The 27,616-nt window shown below is 44.5% G+C and overlaps 1 protein-coding gene across 1 annotated transcript; it reads right to left on the bottom strand.

Annotated features, from left to right (window-relative positions):
- Positions 1 to 12,180: 12,180 nt before the first annotated feature.
- ATMIN (ATM interactor) lies at positions 12,181 to 22,791 on the bottom strand. The gene is made up of 4 exons (XM_012746561.3): positions 22,456 to 22,791; positions 17,394 to 17,519; positions 16,447 to 16,646; positions 12,181 to 15,759 (listed from the first exon to the last, which is right to left on the bottom strand). The coding sequence occupies exons 1-4, from the start codon at positions 22,789 to 22,791 to the stop codon at positions 13,968 to 13,970; spliced, it is 2,454 nt and encodes an 817-aa protein (XP_012602015.3). The 3' UTR covers positions 12,181 to 13,967.
- Positions 22,792 to 27,616: the final 4,825 nt, after the last annotated feature.

The following is a 27,616-nucleotide window of genomic DNA, read 5'->3' as shown; positions in this document are numbered from 1 at the left end:
TTGGATGGGTTTTGACTTTTTCTCTGAAATACCATATTCATGCACTTCTGCTGCTGAACCATTCACACAAGGCAAGCTGGCCACGCCTGCCCAGCCTCTGCCTGCCTTACCTCCACTCCGAGTGGAAGCCATGGGAAAGGGGGGGATCCGAAGGGGCACGCTCTGGGCTGGCACGGGGGCCAGGCCAGAGCTGTCTGGCAGGGGCTGCTGCTGCTGCCGCTGCCCACCCACCCTGCCTTAACCCAAGCACAGTGGGCTGGTTGAGACCCAGTTGCTTCCTGAACTTTTGAGCCAAGCAGATGTCTGTCTGCTGCCTCATCTTCTTTTGCTACAAAGATCCGAAGCATCACTTTAATAGAAAACCCCAGCCCGTCACCACAGTATCATGTGTCCCGTGTATCCAGGGTGTCACATCCTGTTGTTTCCATGCATACACACTGTCCATCATCTCCTGTGTGTCCCAGATGTCATGTCCTGGTATTGCAGCCTCACGCCAATCTCTATGTCTGGAAGTTTTAGCCAAAGCTCTACAAAATCTAGCCTGGGAAGCAGGTTAAGAAGAATTAGTTTTTTTTGGGAAAAAAAGTCACAGTGATTATCATTGCTCTACATGCTTCCTCTGGTCTTACCCTGCATCTCATATTTGGAATCCTTAGGCCCAGATATTTATGGAATGGAGCTATTCTTTTCTCCCTTCTCTCCTCCCTCTGCCTCTTACTTTACCCCAGTGCATATTCCTGAAGTTGTATCCAAATTAAACAACATTTGTAAATGAGTTGTATTATAAATACCAGTGATGTTGCTATGTAGACAGATGGTCTGACAAACCATTTTGTGATACGTGTAATCATTAAGCTGCTTTATAATTGCATACTTTGAATTTGCTTAAGGTAGGTTGTACTTGGACTCTGGATTTTCCATCCCCTAAATCATGGAGGGGACGGAATATACGACTGCATTTGTAAACACACTCTCCACAATTGGTCTTCGTAATGCCTTGTCTGTTAGCCTAGGTTTTTTTTGTTTTTAAGAAACACTAGAAATGTTGGAATGGCTGTAATTTAGCAGTCATTAGAAGGTGTATTTGCCTACTGAGGTTGGACACTTAGAATCTAGAAGCAATTTTTAAGGTTTTTCCTCCTCCTCCCCTGAAAAAAGAAACCACCTGGATTCTGTCCTAAAGAGGAGGCCCGATCTCCCACTGTTTCTGGACAGTGGGGTGTTGGACCCAATACTGTCTGAGAACCTTCCAGTTCTGGCAGCCTGCCCAGCTAGTCAGTGGTTTTTCAAGCTCTCTTTTTTTATTTTTTTTATTTTTTGGAGACAGAGTCTCACTGTGTTGCCCAGGCTAGAGTGCCGTGGCATCAGCCTAGCTCACAGCAACCTCAAACTCCTGGGCTCGTGCGATCCTCCTGCCTCAGCCTCCCGAGTAGCTGGGACTACAGGCATATGCCACCATGCCCGGCTGATTTTTTTCTATATATATCAGTTGGCCAATTAATTTCTTTCTATTTATAGTAGAGATGGGGTCTCACTCTTGCTCAGGCTGGTTTCGAACTCCTGACCTCGAGCAATCGGCCCGCCTCGGCCTCCCAGAGTGCTAGGATTACAGGCGTGAGCCACCGCGCCCGGCCACAAGCTCTCTTCTTTAAGCAGCAGAATATTTAAGCTCACTGTGTCACCAGTCCGAGGTGTGTGTTCGGAGGAGAGTGTCTGCCCGCCACGGGAGGGACCGGGCCCACCGACTCAGCCCAAGGTACTTACCTTCTGAGAGCTTGAGGCAGTTTGAAAACACTCATCTAAGTTGCAATGGGATTTTTTTTTTTAAAGAAAAAGTCTTTTGTTCAGATAAGTGTAAATTCTGTAGATTTTGGTATTAATATATTAATAATTTAGCATTAAGAGGAGGGCCAGCCTGAACAAAGGTAGGGCCCAAATTTACTACAGATTTGTGGTATCCTTCTTGAGCAAATAACGGGCCCACAAAATATTGACTAAATATTTCTTCGTGAACAGACTCAGAATGTTCCGCCTTTGGCATCTCTTTGCTTTAGCAGTTATTCAAGTACCCGATAAAGTCCCGCTGGTATCTATTTGCATTAGCCCAGGTTTCGTCTGTTCCGCTGTGGATAAAGTCACTGTCTCAGCTTTGTTCAGATTAGCTCAGGACATCCAAGCTGATTCTTTGCTGTCCAAGTCTAGATAAAGGTTACATGTTTAATAGGATGCAGTTTCCCAATGGGATTCTGAGTCACTGACAACACATGTAGGGTGAATCCTGCCTTTTAAGAGTTCAGGGCGTTGTGATGTGGGTGCTGATAGCCTTTCCTCCCTTAGGGTGATGGCCTCAGTTAGATTTTGGTTTATTTAGTCCTCTCCAAACCAAGCACAGAGAGTTCTGTGTTTCATTCCTCATTGTATTATTTTTGGAGATATCATCAGTTAAAACTTTCCAAACTCCTGTTTTTCTTGAAATCTTAAAAATGACCAAGTTGGAGTTCTGGCAGCATCCGACACGGGGTTCCCGCAGGGCCTGAGGTCACCTAGTGGGTGAGGCTGGGGCTGAGGCCCCGACGAGGTGAGGCAGGGCCGCAGGGATGGGAACCCCTCACCCCCAGCAGACAGAATGCGAACCTTACAGAGAGATGAGGCCTGTCATCTTTGAGGGGCAGCGGGAAGATTTTAAATCCGAATAAGGCCTGGTTCCATTTGGACAAATCCTCTGAAAGACTTTCTCTAATTTTTAGTTGTGTCCTTTTTACTCTGTTGTTTGCCCCCTATTGGGGAATTGACCTGCACTCCAAAGACCATGCTAAATAGTGGTTTGGACTCAGAGTCACATTTGCTTTCAGTCTCTGAGCTCTGAGCTCAGGAGCTTTAGGACCCACAGGGACCACCGAAGCCGGCTCATCTAGATGACAGCACCGAAGTTGCATTGCTCGGCCCCAGGCCTCACCTCTGGGGCTTTTCAGGATGTCTGGGCTTGGGTCCAATGCAACTTCGGTGCTGTCATTTAGGGGTTACTCATAAGCAAGCCAGGGAACGAAAGAAACAGAGGGGCTTCTTGACCAATTGATGGAAGATGAGGGTCGTCCCTGGTACCACAGAGAACACTCTTCTGCCGTCTGCCAGGCAGACTGGGACCGCTGGACCCAGGAGGGCATTCAATGGCATGCTCGTAATTACTGAGCGCAACTCACCCCTAAGTCCCAGTAACCAGTAAAGTTATACAGTCATTCCACTTGAATTTGCAAGGCATCATTCCTTCTAGGAATTCAAAGCCTCTAGCCAGACATGGTGATGGCACCTTGTAGTCCCAGCTACCCAGGAGGCTGAGGCAGGAGGATCACTTGACTCCACCAGTTCGAGGTTACAGTAAGCAATGATTGCACCACTGCCCTCCAGACTGGGCAGCAGAGCCAGACCCTGTCTCAAAAAAACAAAAAACAAAGCTTCTTCCCTTCCCAGGCATTATCACTTTTTTATCCCGAGCATATGAATGAGAATCAGGGACCATTTTCCTCCTGTGACCCAAGGAGAAATTGATCAGCAGAAGGTTGAGTTCCGTCAGGCCAGCGTCGGGGTCTGCGGCCTGGGCACCTGGAGGCTCAGGTGTATTTCACAGGTGGGGACATTTGGGGTACTGGGTGTAAAATATCAGGTAGGGCAGGAAGGAGGGCTCAAGAATGTCATTTCTTCCTGTAAAGTAGGACCAGCTTTCAGACACAGGATGTGCTGAAGATGATCAGGTAATGTATGTTAGATTCCAACAGAGATTTGTGTTTTTCCTGAACATATCGATCAGATCAAATACAAGAAGCTGGGTAATTTCCCTCTAGTGAATGACTTGTTTAAAATCATATAGAAGTCGTGGATGTGTTGAGCTGTCACTCGGACATTGGATGGGTTTTTACTTAACCTTGGAACTTGTCAGCTACAGCTCCTTGCTTGGGTTCCTGTCAGTCCCTCTTAATTCTCCGGCCTTTTTCCTCATCCTGTTTTGTCTGCATTTCCGCTGCACAGTCTAGACGCCACTGCTCTGCACATCTATACCATGGCTCGTGTACTGATTTTGTGTTCTGAGGCATTCTAGGACAAAATCTACCTTTCAAGTTCAGTCTCCCAGATCGAAGCTACCGTATAGTTTCTTTTTTTTTTTTTTTTTTCCGTTTTGTTTTGTTTTGTTTAGTTTTTGAGACAGAGTCTCATTTTCTTGCCCAGGCTAGAGTGAGTGCCGTGGCGTCAGCCTGGCTCACAGCAACCTCAATCTCCTGGGCTCAGCGATCCTACTGCCTCAGCCTCCCGAGTAGCTGGGACTACAGGCATGCGCCACCATGCCCGGCTAATTTTTTTTGTATATATATTTTTAGTTAGTCAATTAATTTCTTTCTATATTTTGGTAGAGACGGGGTCTTGCTCAGGCTGGTTTTGAACTCCTGACCTCGAGCAATCCGCCCGCCTCGGCCTCCCAGAGTGCTAGGATTACAGGCGTGAGCCACCGCGCCCGGCCGAGTTTCTTGAACACAGTCTTACATTAAATCCAGTGTCCACTGCAATAAGTAAAGATAGAACCATCTTCCTTGTTCCAAAACTACTGAAAAAGAAGAGTTCGGTTAAGAGAGACTTGACTTCTACCAGCAGTTTGCAAACCGGGAGACACAGCCTCTGGTACAAAATGAAGAAGCGCTCTGCGAGAACAGAGAAAGGGGCTATTTTCACAGAGAAAGTCTTTGCCCAGGTTCCCACCCTGGTCCACTTATGCAAATCAGGGATGCAAACTGGTCTAGTTCTGATTGGTCAGTGCTTGGTTACTGGCTCGTCTGTTGGTTAGGCCCACAAGGCAAAATGGGATTTTCCAGCAGCTATTGATTGAAGTGGTGTGAACAGGAACAGAAGTATCAATGTCCCAAAGCGAGGCGAACTTGAGGGTTTTTTGGGCAAGAGGTTACGTGTGTGACCCCTAGTCAGCAAAGCAGAGTACGTGTGTGACCTCTAGTGGGCAAATGGCCACTTGGCTCTGTGTTAAATTTAGGCCCCAACAGACACTCAGGATGCATCTTGAAAGACCGGCTCTTTCAGCTTCACACCTAGGAGCTGAGAACCATTAGGAGCTTTGGGTTTTTTACATCCCAGTTTTGCCGCTGGGCATTGCTGCCTTTGCCCTAAAAATAAGGGTCTTAATTCCTAAAGTCCTTCCTGATTCTATCATTTTAGCAGTCCTCAGTTTCAATCAGACTTGCTCTGGATCCTGGCCTTTCTAGGGTGAAAATAAAAAAAAAACCAAAAAACAAAAAAATGAATTTCAATTTATGCATTGCAAAAGTTGCTGACAGTAAAAACTCTAAAGAGTTTTTTTCTTTTTTTTTTAATTTACATAAGGCTATGAGGACACAACCTCTACTAACTTACACTTTCTAAACAACAGAACTTCTTAGGGGGTGAATGGCCTGGCTTGCTACTGCATTTACAGCAATGTTGGAAGTTCCATCCCAGCAACTAGCCTATCTTTAACCGGGGCACTATTGCCATTTCGGGCTGAGCCACTCTCTGTGCCCCTGTGCATCCTGCGATGTTTAGCAGCATCCCTGGCCTGAGCCACTAAATGCCAACCGCACCCCCAGCCGTGACAACAGAAATGTGTCCAGAGAAGTTGCCAAATGCCGCCCAGTTGAGAACCTCTGCTTTAGGGAATTAGTAATTCTAGAACCCACTGCCTTTGCCACCTCTTGGACACCTTTACTTACAGAGCAAGCCTTGGCACAGGTGGGAAGAGAGTGCCTTGCTGGTTTCATCCCTCAAGGCACAGGTGCTTTCCATCTTGCTCTGGTCCTTGAAAGTCTTCTGGTGGCACCTGCCTGGGTCCCCTCTAAAAAGAAGCAACCGCGAGCCTGCTTTTCTCTGAAAATAGTCTCTCAAACTGACAGTGAAGCCCATTCAGACAGTTCTTTTTTTTGTTTTTTGAGACAGAGTCTCACTTTGTTGTTGCCCAGGCTAGAGTGAGTGCCATGGCGTCAGCCTAGCTCACAGCAACCTCAAACTCCTGGGCTCAAGGCATCCTCCTGCGTCAGCCTCCCAAGTAGCTGGGACTACAGGCATGCGCCACCATGCCCGGCTAATTTTTTTATCCATATATATTAGTTGGCCAATTAATTTCTTTCTATTTTAGTAGAGACAGGGTCTCGCTCTTGTTCAGGCTGGTTTCGAACTCCTGACCTCGAGCAATCTGCCCGCCTCGGCCTCTCAGAGTGCTAGGATTACAGGCGTGAGCCACCGCACCCGGCCATTCAGACAGTTCTGGAAGAGCTCTTGGCATTCTCTTAGCCCTTCTTCGGGAGAATGTGCATTATTGGTCTGGCAAGATAATTCTAAGATGTTGAATTGATATATTTACGTTTAATGCCATCATTCAGAATTCTCTCGTGTTTAAGCAATATGCTCTTCCACACCCACTGCATGTGCTGCCCAGGTGTAAATATTAAGAGGCAGCCAATACACCTGTGTGAGACACCTCGGTAACCACTGGCAGTCTGTGCTTCATGTGTATATGCGAAATTGGCTCTTCTCTCCCTCTTAGCTTAAACTACACATTTTTCTCCCATGTGTGTCTTTTAAAATGAGACAATTTCTGCACTTACAAAAACTTGAGGACAGCTAACTTCAAAACATACTATAGTCTCTTATTTACAGCACCAGAGAGGGTTATGACTATTCACTAAGCCTCTTTTTTTTTTTTTTGGAGACAGAGTCTTGCTTTGTTGCCCTGGCTAGAGTGAGTGCCATGGCGTCAGCCTAGCTCACAGCAACCTCAGTCTCCTGGGCTCAAGCAATCCTGCTGCCTCAGCCTCCCAAGTAGCTGGGACTACAGGCATGCGCCACCATGCCCGGCTAATTTTTTTTTTTTGTATATATATATATATTAGTTGGCCAATTAATTTCTTTCTATTTATAGTAGAGATGGGGTCTCGCTCTTGCTCAGGCTGGTTTCGAACTCCTGACCTCGAGCAATCCGCCCACCTCGGCCTCCCAGAGTGCTAGGATTACAGGCGTGAGCCACCATGCCCGGCCCACTAAGCCTCTTAATATGAAAGAACTGTTAGTAATTTTCATTTGTCTCAATCTGCACGTGCTCTGAAGGAAAAAAAAAATCTAACATTGGATTTGGGATAAATACCACTGACTCTATCTTAATTTCTTTGGCTGTTCATCCAAATCCACATGACGTGAATTCTCTAATGTAAATTTCAGGACAGTAGGATGTCAGAAAGGTACTTGTCATTATGGTAGCTATTTAGGAAACTTTGAACCTTACTTTCTGGGCACATATCTTGTTATAGAATAGTGATTTATGCCTGTAATCCTAGCACTTTGGGAGGCCTAGGTGGGAAGATTGCTTGAGGCCAGGAGTTTGAGGTTGCAGTGAGCTATAATGGTGCCACTGCACTCTAGCCCAGGCAACAGAATGAGATTCTGTCTCAAAAAGAAAGTGATCAAATGGTTTTAAAATGCACCAAATCTTACCAAAAAAAAAAAATTTCCATGAACTAATATGGAGTAAATAATTCCTAAAGCATAGTTGGCCAAAGTGTGGATGGTTTCTCAAAAATACAAAATCTTAATTTTGGTAAGCTCACTTTTTAAATAGGGAAAAGTCATTGAGGAGAGTTTTAGTGGTTAAATATCCCTTTGTGATAAGCTGATTCAGATGAACTGGCTTCTGCCAAATTTTTATTGCAGCGTGGGCTCTACATATTTTGAAGTCACTAAATTTCTCGTTACAGCACAGGAAAAAGAAGATAAAGTAGGAAAGGGATCAATTTCATATTGAGTCCTAAGCAGCAACATGTTTGAGATGTAATCATAAAAACCAAACATTCCACCCAGGACATGGAGAAAACACTGGATCACCAGAAAGCAGAGAGTAAAAGCTGCAAGCAGGAACAGTAAGAAGATGCCAAACTTGGGACAAAGTCTTATTTACACATACCATGCTAGTAAGCTCACTCCTTTAGGCAGAAAACAAAAACAAAAACAAAAAAAACGAACCTCTTTGTCCACACTGAGGTAATATATGTACTTTTGAGAATAACAAAGTCACCATGGAGATAAATTTATTTCAAAAAAATTTTTTTTTCATTTTCAGATGTATTTGACTATTTCACTGACAAACTAAAGAGTAGCATTTGTTTTAATTTTTTGTAACTTCTTTTTTTTTGCAGCCCAATCTCTTGTAATGTTAACTTGTTTCAGAGTAAAGTACCAAAAGTCAATGGAAGGGCATGGTACTAAGTTCCTCATAGGTCAACCTTCACCATTTTGGAATTTGTGGATTTATAAGAAAGTTTTTATTTTGTTATTTATTAGTAAGACAATAATTTATAGTTTTTTCTGAAGTTTAATGAATGGAATAAAATTTGGTATTGTCCCCATTCAAGCATTATGTAGACCTTGCTGCTTGTATTCATTCACATAGTTTGGGCCTTGCTCCTTGCAAAAATACTTATTTTTAAACGTAGCACCCACATTCATGTTCTAGAATGCTGACAACCTGAGCACCCTCTTCATTTGTTCTTTAGCCTGCCTCTCTTGATATGTAAACTAATATATGAGAGTATCTGCTAATAAATGCAGTTCCAACAACAGAGAGAATCCTTTGGATCTAAACATTGAAATGCAATGTAGTCCTCTTCTTGGCCTTGAGAATAATTCACTAGCCAGGGTCTTGCTTAAGAAACTAGATTGAAATCCATGTCCTTGAACAATCAGAATCATTCAGATGTTGAATGTTGCCCTCTCCTAGTCAGTGGCACTTCAACACACTTCAGACGACGACACACACAGAGATACTGTGAGATTATAAGGAGAATAAAACTGCATCATACTTGACCTCAAACGCTTCGTCCCCAGCCCTCCAAAGTTACACTTCCCTTCTCTTTCTCTGAGGACTTTCAGAGGACAATTCCGAGAAGCACTGCTTTAAGTGTACGGAATACGAATTGCCCTTTGGAGTCAGTATTAGCAGGTTGTGATGATCAGTTTGGATCGGAATGAATATAAACATTCTGGGCGGGGCGCGGCGGCTCACGCCTCTAATCCTAGCACTCTTGGAGGCCGAGGCGGGTGGATCGCTCTAGATCAGGAGTTCGAGACCCCGTCTCTACTAAAAATAGAAATTAATTGGCCAACTAATATATAGAGAAAAAATTAGCCAGGCGTGGTGGCGCGTGCCTGTAGTCCCAGCTACTTGGGAGGCTGAGGCAGGAGGATGGCTTGAGCCCAGGAGATTGAGGTTGCTTGTGAGCTAGGGTGATGCCACGGCACTCACTCTAGCCTGGGCAACAAAGCGAGACTCTGTCTCAAAAATAAATAAATAAAACATCTGAAGTTGAGGCCATAAAGGATTAAGTGAAAACATAACCCTGTCATTTGCCACCATTAATAAAAGAAGTTATTTCACAAATAGACTGATACTGTTCCGTTTTTTTTTTTTTTTCAGGTCAAAAGTAGTTTTGAAACTTACTCAGCATTTTGCAGATAAGTCTACAAAATTTTCTACTTTTATTTTCACTTCATCTCAAGGGAAACAGAAACACATCAATTTGTCTGTCCTGCAAATTAGTGACTCACCAGAGAACTACTTATATTCTAGTCATCTTACTTTTGCTCCTAAGAAAGAACCATGTTATTTACAAAGATAAAGGCAGCCTATTATAAAATGGTCACATTTGACGAATGCGTGAATTTGAGCAAATTTGTTTTCTTTTTTTTTTTTTTTTTTTGTGAGACAGAGTCTCACTCTTTTGCCCGGGCTGGAGTGCCATGGCGTCAGCCTAGCTCACGGCAACCTCAAACTCCTGAGCTCAAGCGATCCTTCTGCCTCAGCCTCCCAAGTAGCTGGGAGTAATTTTTTCTCTATATATTTTTAGTTGGCCAATTAATTTCTTTCTATTTATAGTAGGGATGGGGTCTCGCTCTTGCTCAGGCTGGTTTCGAACTCCTGACCTTGAGCAATCCACTCATGGCCTCCCAGAGTGCTAGAATTACAGTCGTGAGCCACCACACACAGCCATTGGGTTGAATATATTAAGGGCTCTTTGAGCTTCACAGATTTGAATATCCATCTCTCTCCCAAGATTTGGAAAGTTTACAGCTATCATTTCATTAAATAAGCTTTCTGTGCCTTTTTCTATCTCTTTTCCTTCTGAAAATCCCATAATGCAAATATCTGTTTGCTTAATGATGTCCCTTAAGTCCTGTAGGCTTTCTTCACTTTTTCATTCTTTTTGTTTCCTCTGAATAGGTTATTCCAAAGACCTGCCTTCAAGTTCAGAAATTCTTTTTTTCTGCTTAATCTAGCCTGCTGTTGAAGCTTTCAATAGAATTTATCTCAATTATTGAATTCTTTAGCTCTGAGATTTCCATTTGGTTTTATTTTATTTATTTAACTTTTTATTTTTTCATTTTGGACAGTAACATTTGATTCTTTTTATTTTTATTTATTTATTTATTTATTTTCTTTTTTAGACTGAATGGGTCTGTGGAATGATTCTTTTTAAATAGATATCTATGTCTTTGTTCAGATCACGAATCTTTTTTTTTTTTTCTGTATTTCCTTATATGTCACTGAATTTCCTTAAAATTATTAAATTCCTTTTCAGGAAATTCATAAGTTTTCATCTCTTTGTGTTCAGTTCTTGGAAAATAATTGTTTCCTTGGTGGTGTCATATTTCCTTGCTGTTTCATGTTTCTTGTGTCCCTATGTTGATTTCTGCACATTTGGTGGAACAGTCACCTTTTTCAATTTCATAGAGTGGCTCTTACAGGGAAAGACTTTCACCTGCAGATGGGTCCTAAGGTGTCAGTTGGGTAGGGTACATTGGCTTTGGTTCTGAGTGGGCACAGCAGTATAGTCCCTGTGCAGTTTCTTTAGCGGTAATCAATGTCAGTGATGCCTGTGAGTGCCTCTGTGGCCTGGGCTATAGGGGTTTGTACAGCTGACTGAGCCACAAGGTTGGGCATGGTTCCCCTGTTGGGTGGGGCACCACGCCGGTTCACATGCTGATGGGATGCAGGGCTGGCCCACTTACCTGGTTTGGCTTCCCCAATGAGCAAGACTGCCTATTCCTTGGGAGGCCCACACCATGTGGGCTCAGGCACCAGCTTCAGAGCTATTCCACTGAGCCTAGGCTCTGAGTAGCCAAGGTTGGGGCTCTGCAGCCACTGCGACAGGGAATACAGTCTCTTCTAGGCACCTTGTTCCCAGGAGTAGGGAGCTGTAGCACCTTGGCTGGGGAATGGTGGACTACGGTGAGTATGATGTAGTGACGGCAGAGCCTCAGAGACAGAGCGATGCAGTGGCTACTGTCCCCTGGAGCAGTGTGGGTCCAGTTTGAAAATGGTGTCCTGCTGCAGCAGCTTGCGTCACAGTGTGGGCTCCTTTTCTGGAGGAATGCAGCCATGTGAATCCCGGGCAGCTTGCTAAACTGGGCTCGTGGCCTGTGAGGACTGCAGAATTCTCCAACAGCAACGACTGCAGGTGTCTATGCTGTTAATGGGAACTTCTGAGGTTGGGGGCTCCTGCTTTCCTTGTCCCCACAGGGAGAAGTCCCGCTTGGTGTTGAGCTGATTCCGACTGGGGACATGGGGTGGCACAGGCAGGGTGTCTCATTCCCTTCTCCATGCAGCCATCCTCAGTCTCCATGCTCCGCCATTCTCGCCCACTCCCCTGCTGTACTCCAGCAATACTCTAATCCAGGGGTCCTCAAACTTTTTACACAGTTCACTGTCCCTCAGGCCGTTGGAGAGCGCGGCGCACATTCCACACATGCGCACTGTGGGCCTGGGACGAGTCGGCTGCTAAGCAGGACAGGCAGCAGCAGCAAAAACACCTGGCGGGCCGGATAAATGTCCTTGGCCAGCTGTATGTGGCCCTCGAGCCATAGTTTGAGGACCCCTGCTCTAATCAAAGTGTATTTGTTTATTCATCCCTTTGGTCCTTTTTTTTTGTGGGGGCATCTTGCTGATGTCCTCTGGAGTGTCCTTTCTAGGAAAATCGTGAGCATATTTTAATGAACAAATGAAATAAAATCATTTCATCATGCGACTTTCAGAAGACAAGTTTGTGAAAAGGCAACAATGTAAGTCACATTATGAAAAGGTCAAAGAATTCACAAAAAAAGGGCAGAATTCTATCTTTTCTTTAATCACTGCATTTCAGTTTTTACAAATAATCAGTTCAGGTTAACTAAGGTTTTGAAGGGGAAACAGGTCTTGTACATGGAAGACTATCACATGCTCCTTTTTTCTGCAAATATATTGGATGGATTAACAAACACTGTCACAGAAACAAAAAAAATTTTTTTAAAGCCATAGATCACTGCACATATATTTACAAAAAGCCACAAACATGCATTTCTCCTTTATTTGGAAAACTTAAATAGATGTTTGAACATTAAGGCAGTGACAGTTCTAAAACATAATGAAATTCTAAGTTAAGGCTTTATGTTTGTTTTGAAACCCATGTTCATAGGCAACTGTGACCAAAGCAAACTTTTATCTACTAGGTTGAATTCATCTGCCTAGGATATGTTATTTATCCATTACCAACACTTCTTTTGTATCAGATGTATGGGATAGGAATTAATAGCAAAATCATCAATTTGCTTTAATGAATCATTAGTCCCCTTCTTCAGTTTTATTTTGAGGAGTTAGCCGTCAGCAGCACACATGTGCTTTTTTTTTTTTTTGTAAACTTAGAGAACTTACAGGCTGCACTGATGCTTACCTGCCTGAAAGTTGGCCAACAATTAAAAATTCAGGATTTCCCAAATACAGAAAACCCCCAAAGCATACTTGATCGTGCTCCCATCTGAAAACACAGTAAATGTTCTTATTGAAACAATAGGTTCACCTTTGTTTTCTTTGATGAAGACTGTGGTATTAGTCTCTTTTAAAAAATAAAGAAACAAAACGCAGAATACCATATTTTAGACGGATCTATTCTATAATTGCTAGCCTCAAGGCACAAACAGTATCCTTGCTAGACCAATGTCTTTTCTTATTCAAGGAAAAGATAACAAGTGGCAGATGGAAGAAAAATTCACTTTAAAATTGTATATTACACCCTTGCCCTATCAAGCTTAGTAGAAGTGCAAAGTGTGGGACGAACTAATAGGCAACCCTGTGTTTCCACGGTTTGGATGACTTAGTCTTATTTAGCAGGGTCATTATTTACACTAGGCTTGCTGCTTTCTTGAGGCAGTAATTTTACAGCAACAAACCTCTTATGAGGAAAGTACCACACACTAACATTTGTGTCAATAAAAGCTCATGTAGAGAAGGGATAGCACTGGCTACATGAAAACTACCTAAAAAGCTAAAGACAGCTGTAGCTTTCCTTGGTGTTTTCAAATCAGAAAAAGAGATGTCAAAGTAGAAGCAGCTGCAGGCAGCAAGAGTGTAAAACCACAGAAGCACTGTTGTTTAAATCTGATGGTGGCAGCATCAGATTTTTTAGATATTACTATCAAGAAACAGGAATTTCTAACAAGCACTGTCAATAATATTTTATACGCAATTTAAGTTAAGTACGTTACACGCGACTAAAATGTTTTGAAGATTCGAGAAGTTTATACTCTAGTACCTGGTAAGCTTGGCTTCAGCTAAATGGCTATATAGGTTTTATAGGTGTGAAATACATTTTTTTTTCAAAGATGGAAAGACTAGCTGTAAAAGGGCAAATGTAGGCAACACAAAAACAATTATTTTTAGATCAACATCTTACACTTTATAATACACTCACATTTATACACACATTTCATGTTTACAAGTACAAAAGGCAAGAACTGCAAAGAATCGAATCAACTGCATCATCGACTACATTCAACAGAATTAATACTGCTGTCCCTGTTCCCCATTTTCCAAATCCAGAAAGAAATGGTAAACGCCATCCCATACACGGACTCCAGTTTTAGAAGTTGGAGACTCTGTGCAGTTCAGCACACGTCTGGGTCTCTACAGAGCTGAACTGAGACTCCATCGTGTTCCAGGCCAAATCAGCCAGGAGAAAGTCATCCATTGCTGTCTGAGTTTCATTGCTGGTGAAGAACAAGCTCCCCAGGGTTTCAAAACCAGAACTCATGGTCTGTGTTTCTGCGCTGTTCAACTGAACTTTGCTTTCTAGAGCAAGTATGTTTTTAGCAGTGCAAATTCCTTCAGTTTGGGTCTCTGTGTCAGACGAATCAGTACTCATGGAAAAGCTGGAGTGTTTCAGAATATTTCCCAGAGGCAGATGAGGGCTACTGTCTAAAAAGAAGTTTAAGTCTGTCTGTGTCTGCGTGTCAAACATCTCAAGGCCTAAGAAGTTAGAACTTCCCCTGCACCCATAGGACGGAGCAGAGGTATCAGCGAGTAAGAAGTCAGTTTGCGTCTCTATGTCCAGTGATTCCAAGACTGGTTCGGTGTTGATGGTGCTAAGTTCACTCTCTTCAGTTTGAGTCTGGATATTTGAAGCTGAAAAGAACTCTTCAATATCAAAATCTATTCCGGGGTTCTGGGTTGGGCCAGATGGGAGCTGGGTGTCAGGTCCAGGATTCGTGTCAGACAAAAGACTACGATTATCCAGCGTCTGACCAGGCAGATTATTTGACAAGATGTTTTCTAAATCACTTAATAAATCCATGGTTTGGGTCTGATTATCCGTCATGTTCTGTGAAGGAAGCATACCATTCTGTGCGCTGAAGTTTATAATCGGTGCAGATTTCTCAATATCTTGATTTAAAGTCTTAGGGTCGTTCTGAGGCAACAAACCATGAGTTACTGTCTCTGCTACTAAACTGCTGCTTATGATATTGTCAGTAGCAACACTGTACGATGAATGAACACTCTCAAAAATGTCTCCGCACATCCCAGCTTGGTCCATCTGCATGGGGTCATCGGTCGGACTCCGCATCCCGTTGGTTTGAGTCTCTCTGGAGATCCCACCTGACTGGAAACAAACGTCTGTAAACGCATCAGTCTGAGCAGCAATAGACGAAGTTACCTTAGAGCTCGGCAAAAACGTCTGAGTGTGAACGCTTATGGGAAGGGACACTTGAGAATCAAATGACAAGTCAGTCTGGGAACAAGACGACACAGAGGAATCAGGGCTAGCCCACTGTGTAGAAGGTATAAGGTTTTCTGAGGCATAAGACAGATCTGTCTGTACATTGGTTGAAGAAATGCTGTTCTTCTGACATGTGTTCCCAAGTTCTTGTAAAGGAGTGGATGGACTTTTACCCAAGTTCACTTGAACACTTGTACTAACTGGCTCAATCTTGTAAAGAGGTAGGCTCTCCTTAAGGGAGTAAGTCTCTGAATCTAGGCCGAGGATCAAGGTTCCTATCGACAAGGGCAGCAAGTGGACAGCCCCCGTGGCAGAGCCCTGATCCACACCTAACACCACAGGCTGGGCCGAGGAGTCGGCTGTAGGCACAAAGACAGGCATGGGAGAAAACTGCATCACCGGTAGTTTAATCAAAGCCACGTTGGGCTTTGGTAAAAGCAACTTCTGAGGATATTTCGGAGGCGTGGTAAGTGTCTGCTCTCTGGCATTAGAGCCGCAGGAATCCTCGAAAGGTGCTTCTAGCTTTATTTCTAAAGCTTCTAGTTCTTGAGTGTCTGGTCTAGAGATTGGTTGGCTGCCCAATGATTCAACGGTCTTATTGGACAACTTCTGGTTTTGCAGGCAGTTTTCCATTTTCCTTTTCTTACTAGGCGGATCCCTGAAAACAATGACAGAACAAATAGAAAAACAATCTTAAAAATGCAGCTTTCTTCGACCGTGACACTATCTTCGCTTACTCACAAATGTCATTTCCCACATCTACAACAGTGGTCACATTCGACCCAGGGAAGATAAATTCCTTCTTTTGCAGCTCTGGGAATTAGGCTTATTATGGTAGGTGGTTGTTCAGAAACATGCAAACAGGGACAGGGGAGGAGGAAATATACCTTTTGTTGTTGTTGTTGTTAAACTCTGAGTACTAGAACTTAGATTTTTAAGCAAAAGCAAGCTAAAAGATTTACATAATGCAAGTTTTGTTGTTTCTAAAGCAGGAAGCTATTATACTAAATATAACTTTGATCTTTACAGCTTCATGATAAAACTTACTCTTCAGCAATCTGGTATCGCTCTGATAGAAAATGCTGGAGGTGGAGACTTCAAAATGGGAATAAGAGACCCTGAAAAAGGGTTGGCAGAACAAAAAGGAAGAACTGGGTAAAGATTTCAGGCCCAGACTTGGGTCCTCTGCTAGTACCGCTGCCATTTCCAGCAGCTCCCTGCTTCTGTGACCCATATTTTCTCCACGAGTCTTGTTTTCTCCCAGCACTACTGGCTTTCCAGGATGTCTCATCTGAAACTCTTCCCATAGCTACTGACTTCTGTGCTGTCAGTTCTTCCCCTTCACCTGTGTTCTGCAGGGATCTCGTGGCCAGTTCGGTAGATGTGGGACTGCAGTGCGGTTCTGCTAGCGTAGGGACAGCCACACGTGCACTGGAAGGTCTTGCCGCAGTCCTCCGCGTGCCTCTTCAAGTCCCACTCCGTGCCATACGAATTGCTGCACTTACTGCATTTATGCTTCTTCTCGGCGTGCATTTTCATAAAGTGCTAGGAAGAAGACAGAAGGCACCGAGATGAGAAACAGCAACTGCTCAACACATTTCAAAACCATCCACCTACCCAAATTAACAGTGATTTCACAGGTATCAAATACAGCAGTCCAAGTCAAGAGAATTTAAAAGCAGACAAATTGCAATTTATCGTGTGTCTCTTCTCCTTGTCACTTTTGCTGTGTGAAAACTGAGCAGGCTTTAGGAAACAGTGCACAGTGCCCAGCGTTTAGACTTTGATCTGCAAAAAAGTGCTGCAGGCAGAAAAAAAAAATGTCTTTGCAATGCTCTTGTCAGGATAGCACCAGCAGACCTTCAGGGAAACATTTTAGATGCCTCTTTCCTGTCACTAGGCCCCTCCCTCCTCTTAAGATAGCTCCAACACTCTTCTTTTCCTGCATTCTGAGGTTCTTATCCCCTGGGAGAACAGTTCTTAGTGCCTTTATGCTCTGCCCTTGGAGGTGACTTACCCAAGAGACCTGCATGCTCCCACTTTCTCATTCTTTGCTGAACTGGTCCACTTTCCTTTCTCTCTGAACCCACCTGCGACATGTTCCCTCTAGAACAAGCCACGAGTCTCTCCACTTGCATCACACCACACTCACGTTCTCACCAGCTGGACATCTGCTCTCACAAACAGTTTTCTACTCAATTCTGTAACTATGTCCACTAATTGGCATGCACACTAGGTTTCTATCATCTGCATCTCAACCTCACAGAAGGACACTTAAGAGAAGTAAAATACCTGTTTTACGAGAGAAAACTGAGAAAACGGTCTGTCGGGGCCTCTAGGGCATCCTTCGATTGGACAACAGTAGAATTTCGGTACGGTTTTCAAATCTTTTCTTATTGTTGGATTTACTATGCCGTCCTGCAAAAGGAAAATTTCTTTAAATAATTCTTTTCAAAAAACCAATATAACAGGTTGGGGTGTTAACAAGGGAATGACCAAAATGGGTACATTTTATGAAATTCTTTTAATTCGTCTATAGTTTTTCCATCTAGCATTATCAGTGACAGAAAGAATATCAGTGTGTTTGCGTAGATTAAATGAAATGTGGGGAGAATACTTAGACTCTGAAATCCTTCATTCATTTGACTATCATCAAATTCCTTTTAGCCAATGTATCCCCCTTATCTGCTCCTAGGCTGTCAAATGCTCCAAAAAACTGCTGACTGGATCCCTAGGAAATTCACGCTCATTTCCGACTCATCCTCAGTGGTGCTAGTGATCTTTTTATCATCCCTTGCAGACTCCCTTGCAGGCCCCAGAGCACAGGCTTGAGTCCCTCTGACGCCGTTTACCATCTCCCAGCCTTTCCTTTCCACTGCTCCTCCGGTCCCTGTTTAGACTGTCATTAACCTCTTAACTAATTTCTACCTTCAATCTCTTTTTCACTCAAACTTCATCAGGTTCATCTGCTATCGTGTCATTACCACACTCAAGCATTTTCTTTTTCTTTAATTTTTAAATTTTCTTTGTAGAGACAGGATCTCACTATGTTGCCCAGCTGAACCTGAACTCCAGACCTCCAGTGATCCTCCCACCCCGGCCTCTCATAGTGCTGGGATTCCATTACCCCTAATGGAACTCCTTATAATTCCCCAAACCTTTTCATGGGCAGGGATTTATTTGTATCTTACTGTTGCATCTGGGAGTATTTTGAACAGAGAAAATGTTCAGTGAAACTTGTGGCATTACACTGAATATATTCATGTGGCCCAAGCTAAAACGTTATCACGCCTGGGAGGTTAATAACACCCTGTTGCCATTGTTAGAGGCCATAGCAAGGACCTGACACCGTCCATGCTCCTGCTTCCTGAGGGCCAGGTCCTCAACCTCCCCAGCAGAGCAGTCTACCCAGTTTGGGGGCCTTATTGCCATTTCTGTCCTGAGACAATAAGAGGGCAGGATGGCGGAGTAAGAAATAGCAACGGCACAATAAAATAGGAACTGCAGTGAGAAAGTGGTATCTTTGTTCTGAAGTTCTCTATACATTGAGAATAAACCTTACCGGACTTTTGGTACTGTATCTTTTGTGTGCATGATTTAAGAACCTATGAGAGGAAACAATCCCAAAACAAGATGGAAAAAAGTACACAAAAGAAGAAAAAGGAAAAGGAAGGACACAACTGAAGAGTAGAGGGTAAAAGGAAAGGTTTGTAAGAGCTGTAGCAAAATCGAAAACAGCATGTAGCTACTGTAGCAAGCTGACTGCCTTCACAGAAAGCATCCAAGAAGGAAACCAGTTTGCTTTGTCATCTCATTCTGAATTTAAAATTAGAAGTCTCTGCACAGTATGGTCTACAGAACAACTTGGAACCTTTCCTTTCCTTTTTAAAAAAATGTTCTGCAAATCCTTAAAAGCAAGCCCCTGGACTGAACATAATACAAAATCCTCCAAGCCATGTTTTGAAAATATAAATGATGCTTGATAAGAGGTTCTTTAAGTGCCCCTTGTCCCTTCCACTGCTTTCAAACATGAGGAACAAAAGAATCTCTAACAATCAAAAAATGCGTATGTACGCCTCCTCTCCCTTTCCCTGAATCATTATAGCTTTCATGTCTCCATGAATCCCACTGTAGGCAAGCCTGGGCTATTTCTGGATTTCCTTATGGGACATGCAATATGCACATACATCTTAAGAACCCACATAAAACCAAAGGGCAGCACACACTCTACAGCTTCCAGCTCAATTTCCATTCCCACCCATCATCCTTCAGAAGGGTTTGTTCATCATTTATGCTAAGAAGGGAATAGTTGGCTGGGGTGGGGAGTTTTGTGAAGAAAGAGTAAATAAAATAAGAAGCACACAGCAACTGCAGAAGGGAACAAATTATCATAATTTAGAAAATATATAAACAATGAAAGAAATTAGAATTATGCAAGTAAGCTATAACCAAGACTATAAAAATTTCCACCGAATGTAAGAAAATCTGCCAATGAGATATACTCAGAGTAGCTTCAGGGCAAAACCCAAGCAAGCTTCCCAGCCAGTCCTCACCCCCATGCCTTTCTCTTCCCCACTCTCCTTCCAGTAGTCTGAGAAGTGTAAAGGATGATTCTTGAACTGAAGAGCCTCCTAGGCAGTAACCAGACTGAGGGTACAGATCCACTGCACTGGGGCACTACCATACGGATATGACTATATTGTCACACAGACCCCCTTCATTAAAGAAAATGAACTTCCTTTCCACCAAGACAGCAGATGCCTGAGACTTCTGGGCACCTGGGTTAGAAAGGCAGGACGAGATAGTCATGGAGCTGGGTGAGCTTTAATTCCTGCTAAAAAGGCTGCCCCAGTGACCTACGAAGGAAACTTAGAAGAGTCCATCTTTCTGTTCGTCAACGTTTTCAGTTCAGAAAGAAATTGTGAGTGTACTATGCTGTCTTCAGGCAAAAGAATCTGAAACATGAACCTGACCAGAACTGAAATAATGATGTCAAACAGGTTCTGAGCAAGGGAGGACGGTGATACCCTGAAACGTAAAGTCCAAGTAAAGATTTGACTGTCAAAATTTGTATTTGTCCAACATATTCTTCCTCCTTACGCCTCTTACATTTTATGTATAGGTTATCTTGTGAATTCCTGGACTTTAGATATTTTAAAAACATAATTAGAAATAAACCTATTGTACACTAACCAGTCCTGAAGAGTAAGTGGTACCTTTATGCTTAAAAGATGTTTATCAAAGTCTTGAGAGAGATAAGGCTCCTAGCAGCAATTCCAGAGAAACAAATGATATAAACTGTTTTTATTTTTATTTTTTATGCGACAGAGTCTCACTTTGTTGTCCAGGCTAGAGTGAGTGCCATGGCGTCAGCCTAGCTCACAGCAACCTCAAACTCCTGGGCTCAAGCAATCCTGCTGCCTCAGCCTCCCGAGTAGCTGAGACTACAGGCATGTGCCACCATGCATGCCTCATTTTCTCTATATATTTTTAGTTGGCCAATTAATTTCTTTTTATTTATAGTAGAGACAGGTCTCGCTCTTGCTCAGGCTGTTTTCGAACTCCTGACCTTGAGCGATCCACCCGCCTTGGCCTCCCAGAGTGCTAGGATTATAGGTGTGAGCCACCGTGACTGGCCTAACCTGTTAAATTCTTGTTAGAGTGATGTTCAGCCAACACCAAGGAGGGTCCTGGACAGCCTGGCAGCTTCATCTGTGCTCAGAGATGTAGCATCTGCCATAGCCATCAAGGAGGGGACAATATGGGCGATGGGTGCTGTATACCAGCTACAGAGAACCAATGGCTTCGGCTGTAGCAACCCCGCAAATATACAGTTCATGCACGCATGATAGGATGTGGTCAAGGAAGGATTTAGTTAAAATTTACTATGAAAGAGAAAACAACAGATTGAAGACCATTTCCAGAGCTGCACTTGTGTGTTAAAAGAAACCCAGAACCCTTCTAAGGAACAACTCGGCCCCACCTGCAGGGTCTTCCTTGGCACACCTCCAAATGAAATTCCTGACTTGGACTCCCTGAAAAGTTATTGCATTTCAACTCAGCTGGTGGTAAAAGCCGATCATACCTTCATTGGCAACACTTTTATCTGTCCTACTAGAGACTATAACCTCAAAGTTCTGCTGTTAAATTCTTATCAGAAGCCTGATTCCCAGGAACTTTTCAAGGAGGGTTTACCTACCTGATGGGCAGACAGAACATGAAATACTCTGGGTCATCTAAATTTACTTCTGAATCAAATCAGACCATCAAAACCTACACATTCACAAAATTGCTTTTGGTGACCTATGCTTTTGAATTATGTCTCTGCTGGCAGAGTAGGGTAAGAGTAGTGGAAGGAAACTTCCTATTGTAATGATTGAGAAATTATGACTTAATAGGTCTGGGGGGTGGGGGCAGACATTTGGAATTTTAATAAGCTTCTCACAGATGTGCACCAAAGGTTGAAAATCACTGCCCCATTTAACATGACGATGTGGAGGTGTCGTTCAGATTATTGTCATGCTATACTGTGTCCCTTCTTAAAGAAGAGCCATGAGAGAAAGTTCCCTTAGGTCTCATTCCTGAGCAAAGCCGATCTTAACACTGTGAAACTGTGACAGATGGTGCTTAGAGCCAAACCTGCAACAACTTTTAACACAGTTTTATTTTTGAGTGACACATAATTATTCATATTTATGGGGTTCCAAGTGTGATGTTTTGACACATATATACATATACATTGTGTAGTGATCAAATCAGGGTATGTAGCATGTCCATAACCTCAAACATTTTTCCTGTTCGTGTGGGGAGAACGTTCAAAACCCTCTCTTCCAGTTATTTTGAAATGTACAACACGACGCACAGGGCAGGACCTCAGGGCGGCGTGGGTGTGGTGGAAGGAACAGAGGCCTCACTCAGAAGCAGAGGCCCGGGTTTAAATCCCCACAGCACATAGGTTGCACAATCTGTCTCTCATCAGTGTAATGGGGTAACGTATGTCCCTCTCCAAGTTGCCCTGAGAACTAACGAGACAGAACGTGTAAAATGCCCGGTCCGGAGCCAGGCACGAAATGCAAGGCCAGGGAGGGCTGGCTCGAGGGAGGCTGACACCGGGTGCGTGACACCGTGCTCCCCCACCGACAGGTCTTCGCGCGCACTAGCTCTCCCTCTCCCCGGCCGGGATGCCGGGCTCGTCGGCCCGGTGCGTGCGTTCGGAAGCCGCCCACGAGCGGGAGCGGGCGGCGGCGGGCAGGCAGGTGCGGCGGCCGGCCCTCCATCCCCCCGGGGCCGGGCTCGCACGCCGCGCCGGGCGCTTTGTTGGAGCCAGGCCCGGCCGCCGCCGCGTCGGGCTCACCTGCAGGCGGTGGCTCTTGACCAGGTGCATGTTGAGCGCGGGGCTGTTGGGCAGGATCTTGCCGCAGCCGCGCACGGTGCACAGGATGTTGGTGCGCACGGGCCGCGACAGCTCGCTCACCGACGGCTGGATCAGCTCCCGGGCCGGCGGCGCCGGGGCCGCGGGCCGCCGCATCGCCGCCGCGGGGCGCGGCCGGCTGCCCCTCAGCCGGGCTCCCGGGGGCCCCCAGGGGCCCGAGGAGGCGGCGGCGGCGGCTCCCCTCGCGGCCGCCGGGACGGCCGGGGCACCCGCCGCCACAGCCGCGGGACCCGCCGCTGCCGCCTCCGAGGCCGCCATGGCTCCCGCACGGCCGCCGGCCCCGCTTCCGCCGCAGCCACTTCCGGCAGGGGGCGGGGCCGCCCGGCTCATTAGCATCCGGCGGGCCCGGGCGCCGCCTGCCGGCCGCCGAGGGCACGTCTCCAAGGGAGCCGGCGCCAGGTGAGGGCGCGGGAGGCCAGCCTTGACCTGCCGCCCGTAGGTAGGTAAGAGGTAGCGCCTGCCGCCCCCACGATTGGTCCATTCTTCGCCTTCCTAAGAACTTGGCCGTGGGCAACAGTTGGAGAAAGGAAAGCCAAAGCGTTCAGCAGTGCTTTACTTCCCAAGAGTAGGACAACCCAAATGTTGAAGGGCAGGGGAGGCAATAGCACACTCATCTCCACCTTCGTTTACCGAGGGCTTACCGTGTGCCCGGGTCTGGGGGACGCACTTTGCATTCAGGGCCTCATTTTGTTTCCAAAAAACGACTGTAGAGGGGTATGGCTGTGAATTTCCCCTCGTTGTGCAGAGAAGGAAATTTAGGCTTACAGGAATTAACTACGTTGCTCTAGGTCACACTATACAAACAAAGGGTTGTTACAGTTGACAGGGTTAATCATTTTAGGGAGGCTGGACTTTCTTGCCTGTATTTTAACTGCTGAAATTTTATTGCTATTCGGGAGACAGTGTAGCTCAGTCAGTGGTTCCAAAATTTAAATACTGAGAACTGAACTCTGACCATTTTCCTTTGGCACGAAATCCTTTCTAATAGGCCTGGTGAGTCACACCCACAAAGGATAAAAATCTTACTAAACAACCTTCCAGATAATCTTGTTAAGTGCCTAAAAAAAAAATCTTACTGAACAGGTTTTGTTAACCTGATATATTGTGGTTTACTTCCCAACGTGGATAGCATCATAGGAGAGATATAAGACCCCCTTACCTTAACTCAAGCAGCCTAGCAGGTCTCTATCTTAACTCATGAATTCCTTTCCCCTGACTCTTTGAACCAATTGTCAACTAAAGAATCCCTAAAATCCACCTATGACTTGTAAGCCCTCCCTCTCCCAACCTTCAAGATGTCCTGCCTTTTTGGGCCAAAACAATGTATGCCTTCCATGTATTAATTTATGATTTTACCTGTAATTCCTGTCCCTGCGAATGTATAAAACCAAACCGTAATCCTGCCATGTCAGGTGCATTTTCTCAAGACCACTTGAGAACTTGTTCCCTGGGCCGTGGTCACGCATTTGGCTCAGAATAAACCTCTTTAGATGATTTTAGAGTTTGGATTTTTCCATTGACAATACTTAGACTAGGTAGGTCATGTAAACGGGCATAGGCAGCCTGGGGTAGACTAAAGAAAGGGGTGAGGCCTGCAGTGAAATTGGAAATAAGTCCTTTTGAAAAAGGGGGCAGCTGCTATTCATCTTTGACATTGCTAGATTTTTATGTGAATACCTCAAACTTTTACAGATTAGCAATTGTATTAGTTTTCTCTTGCTCTTAACAAATTACCACAAACTTACTATCTTAAAACAACATAAATTTATCTTACAGCTGGGCCGGGTGCGGTGGCTCATGCCTGTAATCCTAGCACTCTGGGAGCCCGAGGCAGGCATATGGCTCAAGGTGAGGAGTTTGAAACCAGCCTGAGTAAGAGTGAGACCCCCTCTCTACTAAAAATAGAAAGAAATTAATTGGCCCACTAATATATATATATATATATATATATATATATATATATATATATATATATATATATATAAAATTAGCCGGGCATGGTGGTGCATGCCTGTAGTCCCAGCTACTCGGGAGGCTGAGGCAGTAGGATTGCTTGAGCCCAGGAGATTGAGGTTGCTGTGAGCTAGGCTGATGCCACGGCACTCTAGCACGGGCAACAGAGTGAAAGTCTGTCTCAAAAAATTTTTTATCTCACAGCTCTGGAGGTAAGAAGTCTGAAATGAACCTACGGGGCTAAGATCAAGGTGTGGGCAGGGCTGTGTTCCCTTGGAGGCTCTAGGGGAGAATCTGTTCACCTGTCTGTTCCGGCTCCTACAGGCCGCCTGCACTCCTTGGCTTGAGGCCCCTTCCGCCATCTCCAAAATCAGCGAATAGAGTGTTCATCACACCACGTGGCTCTGATTTCTTCAGTAGTCACATCTCCCTCTGAATCTTCTATTCTTCTTTCACTCTTGAGGACCTTTGTGATTACACTTAGCCCATCCAGGTAATCCATGATAATTTCCTGAGCTGCAGTGTCCCTGTGTCTTGTAAGGTAACTACATTGTGAAATATATATTTGGGTTTCCTCCAGTTTCCTAGCATACAATTCCTAAAATCCTTGGAATCTTCAAAGTGGTATGTGTCTTTCTGTATGGTGTTAGGGCAGGAAACCGCAGCACCACAGAACAAAGAGACAGAGTCGCTGAGGCTGAAATCATCAAAAGGAGTTTTATTGACTAGCTCAAGCTAGGGTCCAAGTCTCAGAGCACCAATGCAGTGGCCTCTATTCTGACAAGGACCCCCCTCCCCCTTGGGTTATGAGCATCCCTTAAGTAGTTTTTCCCCCTCCTGCAGTCTTCTTCAGCAGTTTATTTCATCTCTTTTCTGGTTGGCGCTGGTTGGTTCCTCTTACCAGCTGATTGGTTCCGGTGTTTTAGGGCTTTTCCTCTGCATTTTATTTCAGCAGTTTACTGCAGAGTCATCCGGTGTTTGTCCCCCCTCCCCAGTCCCAGAGCTTTTCAACCTCTTATCAGGAAATGACTTGTGGTTACCTCCTTTTGAGGCCCAGCACCCACTGAAGCCTGTCATGGCTTCACTTAAGCTATATATTGTAAGCAAGCAAGCTGAGGAGACAGAAGCTAAAATAGGCTGTTAGCTTTTCTTATGATTTCTATTTTTTACAATGGTAATGAGTTAACTGATGGCTGGCTGTCCCTAGGTAGCATCAGGAATGGGCTGGTCACTGGAAAGGCCAAGTTAGGATTAGAGGGTTGGGACTTCCAGCCCCACTACCCAACCTCCAGAGAGGGAAGAGGGCCTGAAGGTTAAGTTGATCAATTGCTCCTAGGTGATGAAGCCTTTACAAGAACCCAAAAGGACTGGGTTCAGAGAGCTTCTGGATATCAGTCCCTAGAGGGTGGTGCCCCTGGAGAGGGCATGGAGGCTCCGAGCCCCTTCCCATATGCCTTGCCCTACCGTTGTTTCAGGTGTGTCCTTTGTAATACACCAGTAAGCCCAAGTGTTTCCCTGAGTTCTGTGAGCCGCTCTAGCAAATTAATTGAACCCAAGGAGGGGGGGGTGTTAGAACTCCAATTTATATCAGATGGGTCAGAAGCCAGGTAAAACAAGCTGGGGCTTGCAGTTGGCATCGGAAGTGGTTGGCAGTCTGTGGGACTGTGCCCTCAACCTGTGGGATCTGACGTTGTCTCCAGGTAGTCAGCGTTGGAATTGAATTGCAGGACACCCAGCTGCTGTCCACTGCAGAAATGATAGCTTGTGTTAACCAAGAACAGGTGAAAAGACCACACTGCAAAGCAGGAAGACAGGCATTTCTTAGAGTCTTAGGAATTGCAATTTGAAAGACACAGATTCAACTACAGGAACAATTTAAAAGAACACAGATTCAACAATCACATTCTCAGGAGAGGGAGAGGGTTTTTTAAAAAGGAAGCTGATGGTGATTACACAAGTTGTCTTGAAAGAATTACCACTGGTAGAGATGGCTGGTTTAGGACATGAGTCCACAGTTCATTGATTGTCATTCAGGGGTTGCAGTGCTGGTGAATGAAATCCAGCTGTTTTCCAGGATGTTGTGGTCGTTGCAGTTCAAAGGTTCAAGGCAAGTTCCTGTTGTTGTTTTTGTTTTCATGTTGCAGGTCACACAGGCGGTCCTTCATAGATTGGCTTCCTGATTCCACTTTAGAGCCCTGAACCAGAGCGATGCCATTCTGTACATCATGTTTCGCATTTCCATCTCTTGACATGAGGAAGCCCTGATGATCAGTCATCAGGTGGTCAGCCACAGATGTGTTACATTTCCCTTGGGGCTAGAAACGCTTGTTTCTAGAGAGTCCTGTTCTAGGGAGAGAGGTTGTCAAAAGCGAATGTGCATCCAAGGCTTCAGAGATGGACCAAATTTGAGCAACAAGGGAGGCATCTTAATAAGGAGGCCTGCATTAGTCTATGGCAATTAGCTGTATGTTGGGAGAGGCATACATTTGATGAACTGTGTCTAAATGTTGTGACACTGTGCTTTTAGCATCTTGGGTTGTCTGGCAGCAATGGGAAATACAGATGGTACAAGTCTTTCTGCCAGCTTGTCAGGGCATGAGTTTCCCTGACTGTAGCTTCCAGAAGAGCAGAACAGCTTTGGTATCCTGCTCAAAGTGCCAAAAACGTAGGGGCAGAGGGAAAACTTTCTCTTTGCCCTTTGAAGGTTTGCTGAAAACCAACTAACTGACAAAAGGCAGATTAATAAAAGAGGCATACAAATTGTATTAATGTGCGTGGGACAGGGGAGGAAATGACAGAGTGATTCCCCCAAAACCCCCAATAGGGCGCAGAAGCTTATATACCATTTTTCATGGGGTAGGGAGGATATGGGGAACGTAGAGAATTCTTCTTTTTTAAAATTTTACTTATTTTGTTTTTTAAATAATAGTCATTCATTTAGCCAAAGTGATAACTAAAAGATTTCAAAAAGCAAAAGAACCTTCTACTCTTTGATAGAGAGGGAACTCAGGGTTTTCACTCAGAAAACCTAATCAAGATGGCATGAGGCAAACTCTCCCTTTTTTGTTTTTTGTAGTTTACTCAAAAAGTAAACAAAAATCTTTTACTATTTCTTATTAACACTACACAA

This window comes from Microcebus murinus, chromosome 20 (assembly GCF_040939455.1).
Source record: "Microcebus murinus isolate Inina chromosome 20, M.murinus_Inina_mat1.0, whole genome shotgun sequence".
Taxonomy (NCBI): domain Eukaryota; kingdom Metazoa; phylum Chordata; class Mammalia; order Primates; family Cheirogaleidae; genus Microcebus; species Microcebus murinus.
Note: the sequence above shows the minus strand (reverse complement) of the source record. Positions and strands in the feature narration are given on the sequence as shown.